Source organism: Chrysochloris asiatica, unplaced genomic scaffold, assembly GCF_000296735.1.
Source record: "Chrysochloris asiatica unplaced genomic scaffold, ChrAsi1.0 scaffold00546, whole genome shotgun sequence".
NCBI classification, from domain to species: domain Eukaryota; kingdom Metazoa; phylum Chordata; class Mammalia; order Afrosoricida; family Chrysochloridae; genus Chrysochloris; species Chrysochloris asiatica.
Window position 1 is genome coordinate 603,039 of NW_006409064.1, and position 11,565 is coordinate 614,603.

The following is an 11,565-nucleotide window of genomic DNA, read 5'->3' on the forward strand; positions in this document are numbered from 1 at the left end:
AGTGGGTTTGGTTTTTCAGTTTATTGGCACTACTAAAGGAAAAGGCTTCTGCCTAAAAGTTGGTAGCTTCTGAAACATTCGTGAGAATTAGAATACCAAGATTAAATTATTTGTAAACAATAGCGTTCAACTAATTCCCAAAATCAGCACAGAAAAATGGGGCTGGCCCAAATAACACATCTGGAAAGACAAATGCTGGCCTCCACAAGTTTGAAACTGGCTTTTTTCTTCCAGTGAAAAGGCAGCCTGATGCAGTGAGTACTTGGTGCCCACGGAAGTAGGTATGCAGACTCCTCTCTCCAGGTGAATCCAGTGGTATCTGGGAACAACTTCCATCTCTAGTAAGTCTGATTCTCCAGGCAGGGGATTGAGAAAAGAGTTGTTTCCACCCACAACTTAACACTTAACACTCTTCAACGAGGTAACATCACAGTGCTGAGAGGTGGTGGAAAAGTTAACGCCACCTGTATCTGACTTCAACCCTGAGTTCCATAAAGAAGTGGTTTTTGGTTTGTTTTTGGTTTTTGGTTTGTGTGTACGTTTCCAATTACCCAGACTCCCACCACATCTTGCCCCAATGGGAACTGGGCAAGAAACTCCACCAGCTGGGGCAGGACAGAGTGAATTCAGTGAAGACCCCATCAGCTGTGTCACCAAAGTTCAGAATCTCTTGGCTTCTTACATTGAAAGCTGAAGATCTGGGTGAGGAGAGAGCAAGTTGATGGGCGGATGCAAATGAAGGCATCTAAGCTTCACAGCTCAGAAAGTCATTTGGGGGATAGAAACATAGAAAGTAGCCCACCTCAAAATGGTGCATCTTTCCCTTCCTCTTTAACATCATCCATGTGGTAGACCAGAGAGACGCCAATGAGTCACTGAGGTGCTAGGAGACCGAGTTAACGTCGTGAGAAAACTGTAAAAAAGGTTTCTTCCAGCCCCATATAACCTGCTTTCCTTCTGCTCAGTATTTTATGCACCAGATAGTCCTCTGGGGACCAAAGCATCCAGGCTTTGCTGCTTTGTACTCGCTGGAGTTCCCATACTTCTGGGGGCCTGGGAATAGCTCTAAGGCAAGAAGAGCAAAGGCCGGAGTCACAAAGACTACAATCAGTCACCGTGCAACTCCAGGTATTTGCATGGGGGGCAAGCAAATCACCAGAGATAGTGCCTAGAGGAAACTAGTGCCCCACTCCCATTCCACTGTCCCCCAAATCTTCCCTTGGCAATTGTCACTGGAGAAGAGTGACATGCCAACCTAGGCCTCTGGAAATGGGCTGCCTCTGCTCTCCTCACCGTGAGCCAAATCCCAGCACCAGAGAAGAGCTTCAGGATCCAGGCCCAGGCTCAGTCAGGCCACAGGGTGTCACCCTGGGCTGCCTGTCTGCCCCGTGCACTTTTTGGTGCGTCATAAGGTTGTTCTTGTGACTGAAATGCTTCCCACACACACTGCAGCCATAGGGCTTCTCGCCATTGTGGACCCTGCAGTGTTTGAGGAGGTAGGAGCGACTACTAAAGCTCTTGTTGCAGTCAACGCAGTGGTAGGGGCGCTCGCCCGTGTGCGCCCTCTGGTGGATGATGAGGTGCGAGCTCTGGCTGAAGCTCTTCTCACATTCCTGGCACTTGTAGGGCTTCTCGCCAGTGTGCACGCGCCTGTGCGTGATTAGGTTGGCGCTGTGGCTAAAGCATTTGGTACAATCTAGGCACTTAAAGGGCCTCTCGCCTGTGTGGGTGCGCCGGTGCTTGACTAGGTCCTGGCCGATTCGGAAGCACTTGCCGCAGTCGCTGCACCGGTAGGGCCGTTCCCCGGTGTGGACGCGTTGGTGTGTGAGCAGCGACCAGCTGCGGCTGAAGCCTCGGCCACAGTCGGCACAGCGAAACGGCCGCTCGCCCGTATGGACCCGCTGGTGCGTGGCCAGGTCGGAGCTGCGGCTGAAGCTCCGCGCACACTGGGGGCACGCAAAGGGCCGCTCGCCGGTGTGAGTGCGCTGGTGGCGCGCGTAGTCTGAGCTGAGGCCAAAGCCCTTCCCGCACAGCGAGCACCGGAAGGGTCGCTCGCCGCTGTGCGTGCGCAGGTGGCGCGTCAGGTCTGAGCTCCAGCTCAGGCGCTGGTTGCACTTGGGACACTGAAAAGGCTTCTCCACTGCGTGGCTGCGCCAGTGGCGATTGAAGTTGGAGCTGTGGCTGAAACCCTTGCCACACTGTGGACACTGGTAAGGCTTGGGCGGGTCCAGGGAAGGACGCGGGGGCCAAGCACAGTCAACAGCAGCACAAGGGATCAGCTCCTTGCCCTCAGAGGTGTGCCAATACAGAACCTTGTCCAGAGGCTCCTGGGAGGGCTCATCTCTACTGGGCCGCACTTGGAAAAGGAGTCGCTGGAAGTCCCCGGCCTCACAGTCCTTCTTCAGCAGAGGAGAGGTCTCAGGCTTGTCACCTTCAAAGAAGAGAGGAGGCCAGCCTTAGAAATGGGTAACAATGGCCTTGAATGCAAATCAGAAGATTTGTGCCCTAGTGTAGAGGCTACCTTGGACCCATTAGACAACTCTCTTTCCTCAACTGTAAAGTGAAGGAAATAGGAAATATTTAACAGATCCTAACAGATCTCTGTTAAGACTCTGACTCCAACTCATCATAACCCAAGGTATGTCAGAGTAAAACTGGTACCTAGGATTTGCAATGTCTGATTTTCTAGAAGTAGAACATCAGGCCTTTCTTCAAAGTTACTACTGATTGAATTCAAACTTTTCAGCTAAACTTCTGCACCACCCAGGGCCTCCTAAGCTTACTAAATATCTGCTAAATGGAACCCTTGAATAAGTAAAGGGATACACACCTTCAAGGCATCCATAATGACTTCAAGATCAGTGACCTGACTTCACACCAGAAACTCAATCTAAACAGTTATTTCTACTTTATCTTAATAGGGGTAACTTCCTAATTCTCTTTCACTCGTAATTATTACAGCAAGGAGGGAGAGGGGATGGTCAAAAACAACCATGCAAAGACTGGACATTGACCACAGACCTCAAACAAAACTGAGAAGCATTTATTCAAGAATATTTACTGAATCTCTGTAATAACAGAACCTAAGGCATTTTTACTTGGGTCTGCTCCCATCACCCACCCAGGTTCAATGGCTTCAAAGTTCTGCCAGGGAAGAGCAGGCCCTGAAAACCAGTAGGGAGAGGGCAGAAATATCCCATGCCCAGGGGAGTTGTCAAAAACAGTGCTCTCAGTGGCAAATAATCAGATAAGGCCAACAACTCCACCTGCCCATTCCATATATCCAAATGAATTAAGGAAAACAATACACCTGTAAGCTAGCCAGAAATTAACAGGAAGATCTAGGGAACAAAATACCCCAAATGAACCGTGCTAATAGCTCTTGTCTTGCAAGTTTGGAAGGCTGAAGGGGCTCTGGTAGCATAGTAGTTGCAAGTCGGTCTGCTACCCTCAAGGTCAGCAGTTCGAAACTACCAGCTGTTCCGCTGGAGAAAGATGAGACCTTCTGCTCCTGTAAAGATTTACAGTCTCGGAAACCCTGTGCAGGGTCGCTATGAGTCAGAACCGATTCCACGGCACACCACCACCATGAGTGTGCAAGGTTACATACACTAATAGCAAGCAACTCATCTCAGGCTAAACACGAAGCCTTGCAAACATGGGAAATAAAAGCTAAAGCAAACTTGCAAATGGTCTACCTTTTGAAGACATTCCCCAATGCACACAATACGAAAATCTATCAATAATGAGTGGAAAACTGACTTTAGCAGACACTGTGACCAATCGATGGCTAACTAAAAAGCTACACTGGTCCAAGGTAAAGGCTTCAAATGGAAATGAAAAAATGAAGACAAGAATTTTTTAAAAACTGAGCAGAAGCATAAGTGGTCACTCACTGTGGAGAAATACCACAAAGAGAATTCATCCAAGCAAGTCACTAAACAACAACAAGAAACAGCTACCCTTAGGATAGAAAATCCACATCTAGATTTTCTAGATGAACAGAAATGTCCATTCATCAGTAAAAAAGAACGTGGCATGAAAACAAGCAGGTTAAGTGTGGCCCTTATACAAGAACAAATTCAGTAACAGCTTTCTCTCAGGAAGTCCAGATGTTACACGTAGTAGCGGATTCAGGCCAGCTAAACATGGACTACTGGTGTGGTGCTGTAGATCAGCGCTGGACTGGAAACTACAGGTAGGCAGTTCAAACCCACCCACCGGTCCTCGGAAACCCTAAACAGGGTCACTATGAGTCAGAACTGACTCTACAGCACTCAACAACAATACTTTATAAATATGCTTTAAAAAAAGGGAGAATAGAAATGTTTTAAAGTAAGTTGACATGGCTCATCAAATAGAAAATTTTTTAAAAAGACATAAAAATTCTCCTCCCTTGCAAAAAAAAAAACCCAATCAAATGGAAATTTTAGAATTGAAAAGAACAGAACTGCAATGGAAAACTCACTTAAAACAATTTCTTGTGCATAGCAACATTAATAAGTCTACAGTAATATCTACAAATACTATTTTGATTCTAAGCATGTTGAGATAAAATATGTTCAGATACTCTGAAACCATATTTTAGGCTTGTTTAATAAATTCTTTTTAAAAGTACTGGTAAAGTATAGCCAAACAGAAACTACAATCTTAGTTTTGGTTACTTTGTCTTTTTTTTCCTGTCTTTGCAACTGTTCTTTTCCACTAGCAAGAAGACTGGAGAAGTAAGCCCGTTACCTACACTTAACATGTATCCATTAGCTGTGCATTCCTTTAAAACCTACCCATGAGTGCAGGGACTCACAAACAAAAATAAAACCGAAATGTACGTAACTGTGCAATTGCAAGCATATCTACACACCAACAGGCGTGCATTTACAGAGGAACTTTATAAATAAGGATGGCCTTCTCTCAGTAGGGTGGGGAACAATGATAGATGAAGGGATGTCTATGACGGTAGAACAGGTTTTCGCTATTTCAAACTAAGAAGTCATGAAATAAATGAGCTTTTCTTAGCATGAGAAAAAAGCACATGCTCATATAATATGCAGGATGATAATCTGTGTTTTTATCATTTACTCAGTGTGAGCTCAGACGTGTGGCAAATCAGTGAACCTGCCTGACTACCATAACCAAGGAAGCCACAAAGTGCCCAAAATACCAGAATGGTATTTCCTCGTGCTTTCTCCAGGTCACATCACCATATAACCAACCTGCCAGGGACAATGCCAGATCTTTCTGGTTCTGTATTCTTAGGGTAGAAAGACCTTTTCCCCAAAGTTCCTCTAACAGTTAACCCAAGCAAACATGTGGGTTTAAAAAATCTCCACGGTGTCAAATAAATAGAGTTTGCAAGACAACTACCAGATGGCCTCAAGTTTAAGTGAGCATCAAAATATTACTAAGAACCGCTGTCAGAAAATAAAAGTATAAGATCTGATCGTAGTATCAAGTTTGATGTAAAGAGCCCAACACCTCTCCTAGAAGCTGACTGTGGTTCTACTGCCTTCCTGTTGCTGCTGACAGTCCCATCCTTAGAGACATTTTGAGCTACATAGAAAAGATGGACATTGTCTTTGTTGTTGTTGTTAAGTGCTGTCAAGCTGGTTCTGACTCATAACAACTCCGTATAAGGTTTCCAAGGTTGTAAATCTTTGCGGGAGCACAAAGCCTCACCTTTCTCCTGTAAGACATTGTCTTTAGACCTCTATTACACTACAAATTTTTTAAGTCTGTGAGGAATACAACACAATATAAAGAAATCAGGCAGTGCAATTATGGGTGTTATTAATTTTTCACACTTTTGTATTCATTGTGAGTGGGTATCACATATTAGAAAAATGTAAGTTTTATTTTTTAAAATGTAGGGGAAAGGAGAAATCACTGCATCTCCTTTATACCTCTGGGACCAATCTAAATCTATTTCACATTCCACACGACACCTTTCTTTCTGGTGACATGCAGACAGAGGTGAGGAAGTGCACAGCTCCAGCCTACAGTACAGTCCACATATGCTCGCTAAATGAACACATAGAGTAAGAATTAGAACACATCAAGATCCAGATGGCTGAGGTATGAGGTCTCCACAGGTAAGTATTTTGGAGGGTTCAGGGATAGCTATGTTGTTAAGTGCCACTGAGTCTGTCCCAACCCACAGTGATCCTGTGCAGGGATTCCAAGAGTGACTGGTGAGCATGAACTGCCAACCTTGCAGTTCAAATCAACTTTGTAGTTCAGAGCATTGGCCCGCAGCGCCACACCAGGACTCCATATACAGTGCACATAAACCCTGCAAATGGAAAGCCATTTGGGGTAGCATGGGAGACTGAGGCAAGATGACAATTCCAGGGTAAGAGGATATATACATGGCAAATGCCATCAAGAGAAGGACTGACGACAGAAACAAGAAAAGGCAAAGAAACATGGGTGGCAACATTGAATTTCCTTTGTATACACAGTTGGATGAGTACACTGGAAAGAGGATATATGACTAAGGATAAAAACTTAATGAGAAGATTTTATTTCCCCCTCCCTCATTACCGTCCTCCTCAAAACTGAATACTTATCAACCTTCCCTACTGTTAAATTGCTATATTTTGGGTCCAGTCCTCTTACCTGCAGAAAAGGTTGGAATCAGTCCCAGGTCAGGAGGTCTTGGACCTTCAGGAACCCAAGGCTCCTCTCCTTGCTCCAGCTGTGAGATCAGTTCAGGTTTAGGAAAGATGAATCCTGTTGGGTCAATTAGAAAAGAAAAAATTTCTTACTGAACTATCTACAGCTATCCTTCCCTTTACTCTCAGACACTTTAAACGGCAAGATTTGGATAGCCAGTCTTCTACTTGTCTAGCCCATCTTTTTCAACTACCACCCCTCCCACCAACTTATGTCGACCTCCCATATATCTTAGGTATATTTGGTTCATTATACTTTCAAAAATCCAGAAGGACTATCCATGGCCACAAAACCAAGTGTCATGGATAAGGTTGGAAGCAAAGATGACTTAGACCATGTAGTTTAATTACTGAACTTGTCTAACTCCAATTTTCATAACCACCCCCAACTTCTCATGTTATCCTAACTTAACCAGAAAGGCTGATCTATTTACCATTTTTCAGTGAATGCATCTTCCTTAGAGCCTTTTCTCTTACCTTTCTCCCTGCCTATACTACTTTCATTGCTTCCTATGTCTCCACAGTACATTCTATCCATCTTTCAAGTGCCACAAGTTCCATGAGGCTATCCTTAACTATCTACTTCACTTCTCTGTAATTCTCTAAACCAATGCTTCTCAAACTATCTGTGGTAAAGGACTCGAAGTTTAGTTTTGTTTTTGTATTTTGGTTCAGTGAGTTGAGTCCAATTATCACAGTCTTGGATCCTGTAGTAAAGTCAATTTGCTATAAAAGCATCTAACCACTTTCTCTCAATGTATGTACTTATCACAAATTGGTAACAAACTGCCACTGGTTTGCAGGCCACACTTTGAGTAGCTCTGCTCTAAAACACTCATTTGACAATATCCAGCCTTCTCTGTTTAACATGTAGTTTTTCTATATGTACCTCTTGTCTTGCCAGCCAGATGGTAACCTCCAGGAGGGCAGAGGCCATGTCTACTGATCGGTGAATGCCCAACCCAAACTGCAATATGTATGATAACTGATGGTGGAGCCAGAGAAGACTGCAGGGGAAGTTTAGATTTTGTAGTAACAGATATTGTGACAGAAATCAACTACATCCCTCTACATATTACAACCTTGTTGTCAATGTCAGAAAGATAATATTGGGTTTCTGTATAATCAGAAAAATCATACTCCATGGGACTATTCGGGAAACAACAAACAAAAAATGTGTTTGTAATAAAAATGCAATAGGAAAAATGTAATATTGTATGCCTTTGGGTGGGACTATAGTTTGACACTTTCATGGCTAAGATGGTATTAAGAACAGGGAAAAAAAAAAAAACGTGGAAAAAAAAGAAAAAAAGAGCAGGGAGAAATAAAGGAGGGAGGGATAAACAAATGAATAAAAGAGATAAAGAAAATGGAAGTATAAGTGAATGCCTGACCTGTTTTATTAGCTTGTTTCTGCTAATGAATTTGTGGCTTCTGGTCTGAGTGACAAAAGTGATTGTCTCCCCCAAGAACTTTCAATATAGTGGCCTAGACATGGCTTTCTGAACATCCTTAGCAAATTAATGAAAACTGCTTTAAGGAAGTTTAGGCTTCAAGAGAAAAGTTATATGGAACTATCATTCATTGTTCTAAGTTGTCCTATACATTCCAGAATGGTCTTTGAGAATAATACTGACCAAAAACATACTGCATTATCAGACCACTCCAAAATCGATCCCTGCTCATTATCTGATTTGGGGACGAGAGCATTCATGGAAATGAATAGTGCTAAAACCTATGAAAAGCTGAACAAAAATAGGGATTCTCAAATAGGAATGAAAAATGAAGTCTCACCCACAAAAGTCAGATTTCTGTAGTTTTCCCACATGACGTCCCTGTAGAGGGCCCTCTGGGCAGAATCAAGATGCCCCCACTCTTCCCGGGAAAAACGCACTGCCACCTCCTCAAATGTCAGCAGCCCCTGAAATGGCATGAGAGCCCAACAATGAGACGCATAAAGGACTGAAAGACTGAAAGAACACTCAGGCATGGAGAGGGCAGCCAGATACAAATACATGAAGAGGGAGATTGCATGAGAAGCAGATAAAGGCAAAATGACCTAGAGAGAAAACAGGACCAAAGGCAGGTCTGAATAAAACACCCAACATGGTTTAATAAATAGAATCGTAATATTACAGAGCCATTAAAGCTTTTGAGCAGAAAAGTGAGCTCATCTGGTTCAATTCCATCATTTTGAAGATTTTAAAACAGGCTTAGAGAAGGTACAGTTTGTCCTAATTCACATGACTAAATAGTGGCAGCACTGGTAGCGTAGTGGTTACGAATCGGGCTGCGAACCGCAAGGTCAGCAGTTCGAAACTACCAGCTGCTCCGCGGGAGACAGTTGCGGCTTTCTGTTCCCGTAAAGATTTACAGCCTCGGAAACCCTGTTCAGGGTCGCTATGGGTTGGAACCGACTCGACGGCACTTAATAACAACAACAAATAGTGGCAGAGCTAAAATAAAAACTCATGTCTCCTTTGGCCCATGCAAGTTCTCTGGCCATTGCATTCCTATTGCTTCTACTTATTGAAGGAACCAATGAATGGATCCTTCCACCCAGCTCATCCTGAGACTTTGGTTGTTGTTAGGTCCTCTCAAGTCAGGTCGAACTCACAGCAGCCCTGTGTACAACAGAAAGAAATAATGTCCAGTCGTGCAATAGCCTCACATTTGTGACTCTCTATTAGAGCCCACTGTTGGAGCTACTGTGTCAGGCCATCTCAGTGAGGCTCTTCCTCTTTTCCACTGACCATCTACTTTACCAAGCATGATGTCCTCTTCCAGGGACTGGTCCCTTCTGATAACATGTTCAAAGTACGTGAGACGAAGTCTCACCATTCTTGCTTCTAAGGAGCATTCCAGGTATATGTTTTCCAAGACAGATTTGTTGTTCTTCTGGAAGTCCATGGTATGTTTAATATTCTTCACCAACACTATACTTCAAATGGATTAAGCTGTGCAGTTAGACAGAAACGAAGGGGCCGAGCTTGTGAGGTGCAGTGAAGGAAAAGAGATGGCTGAGAGCCACTGAGCAAAAAGGAAAAGCAGTATACACACACCACAGAAATAGTCACAAAGGCAAACACACACACACAGAGGAAATCCAGAGGCCACGTTCTCACCTGAGCCCCAGGTGCACAGTGCATGGAAGCCATGGTTTGTCTGTGGAGGATGAAGATAGGGAAATGGTAAGTTAGGGGAGAGCCCATTCATGAGACCCACCCCCATTCCATCCTTTCTTCATGAATTTCACATCTAAGGACTATCTCCCTTATTCACATCTTTTCCCCATTCACTCTCTATTTCCCCAATCAAGCTCCACTAGTTCCAGCTTCGGCTTCTTAAACTCCCATCCCATCTCCTTAACACTTCCTCTCACCATCTTCTCTCCCCTAACCCGCCTTCCTTAACTTCCCCAGCTTCTGAGTAGCCACTTTCTCAAGTGTGCCCCTCATGGTATCTACCTGCTATCAGAGATGTATGTCCTCCTACCACCACAGTGCGGAGCGAAAGTAAAAAGTGACTGAGAAAGCGGGCAGGGACAGAGAGCAGGGCTTGGAATGGCAGGGAAGTGTGAGGGAATTGGAAAAGTACAGGTGGGTTGGGGCTCTAGGCAGATAAAGAACAACCAAAAAGACCCAAGAGGGAAACTCACCAGTTCGCAGCGTCGCGCTCCTCCCGCCAGCCTCTCTTCAGAGCTGGAGAGCTGCCCGCCCGCCCACAGCGAACTTCCCCAGCCTGCGCTCACCCGTCCCGGGCATCAGATTCCAAGGGTGGAAGTCAGGTCCCCTGACTCACCTCTCCTCCGGATTGGTGTCCAAGGATGGGATTGGGGAACCTAGCAGGTGGTGATCTTGCAAGCGATGTTGTAGTGGACGCTGAACGAAGACAAAGACTCTCCCTCGGTCCAGGAAACGGAAGTGAGTGCGCATCCGGGTCCGCAGTCAACCTCTTTGCCTCTCTAGGGGGTGTGCTCTCACTAGCCCAAACTCGTCCCCGTCTGCAAGGACTAGGGAAGGGCGGAGGGGAGAGTGACGGAGATGACGGAATAGAATCCAGGTGCAATAGGACTGCTGGGAGAGGTGGAGGGTGGCTGCGTCCTCAAGGGACGTCCGTAGGGGGAGGAGGCGCAGGTCTCACTAGCTGTCTCGTAGATTTCCGAATGGATACTGGGATTCTGAAACACGTGGTGGGATCTCAGGGCAGGCTTCAGACTTCAAAGCTGCCAACCACTCCTCCATTTCTACCTCCTTCCGGCTAGCTCCACACCCCGCTTCAAATCTGTAACTACCAGGGTAAGTCAAAAAGGACTACTAGGGTGCTAGCTCATACACGCAGGGTTTAGTCCAAACACAACGTATTTAAGTTAAACACGTATTGGTGAAGGGCTGCCCAACAAGAACTTCGTTGGGAAGCCTTACCCCATCCAAGCTCTGATCTTGGCCCTTCAGACTTATCTCTGTTTCCCAAACTCAAAGAACATTGACAGGAACACAATGTGGACCCAAAACTCCCATTTTGACATAATGTAAATCGGAGGAGCACTGAATTCTTCCGGGATGGGCTGGAGAGCTGGAAACTGCCTTCAGAAGTGTATAGACCCAGATAGAGGGTATGCCGGGAAGCAACTGCTTCACATTTTAATATTTTTGTTAAATAAAGGTTTCAACGACTTTGTAGCAGTACTTTTTGACTTATCCTCGTAACTATTATAGGCCCACAGTATGCTTATACTTAACAGTCCTCATAAACTCTGTCTTCCTCCTCGGGTCAGCATTAATTTCTATCCCTTTTCATTCTCGCTTCGTTTTCACCCAAACCTTAAAATCCTTGACTGCCTTATGAATATTAGTTTCCCTTGCCTACTATTGTAAAATAGACACTTGAGTGG

General features: G+C 44.9%; 1 protein-coding gene across 1 annotated transcript; it reads right to left on the minus strand.

The window, feature by feature from the left end:
* Positions 1–1,325: 1,325 nt before the first annotated feature.
* On the minus strand, positions 1,326–10,606 carry LOC102827515 (zinc finger protein 74-like). Its single transcript, XM_006877647.1, has 5 exons — positions 10,473–10,606; positions 9,797–9,836; positions 8,466–8,592; positions 6,616–6,729; positions 1,326–2,431 (listed from the first exon to the last, which is right to left on the minus strand). The coding sequence occupies exons 1-5, from the start codon at positions 10,604–10,606 to the stop codon at positions 1,326–1,328; spliced, it is 1,521 nt and encodes a 506-aa protein (XP_006877709.1).
* Positions 10,607–11,565: the final 959 nt, after the last annotated feature.

Bases quoted from the DNA above. Each gene is read 5' to 3' on its own strand.
- LOC102827515 (XM_006877647.1), bottom strand. From the start codon at position 10,606: ATGCGCACTCACTTCCGTTTCCTGGACCGAGGGAGAGTCTTTGTCTTC. The intron at 6,730-8,465 runs GTGAGACTTCAT...TTGACCCAACAG, and splicing joins CAGAAATCTGACTTTTGTGG to GATTCATCTTTCCTAAACCT. The intron at 2,432-6,615 runs GTAAGAGGACTG...TCTTCTTTGAAG, and splicing joins GATTCCAACCTTTTCTGCAG to GTGACAAGCCTGAGACCTCT.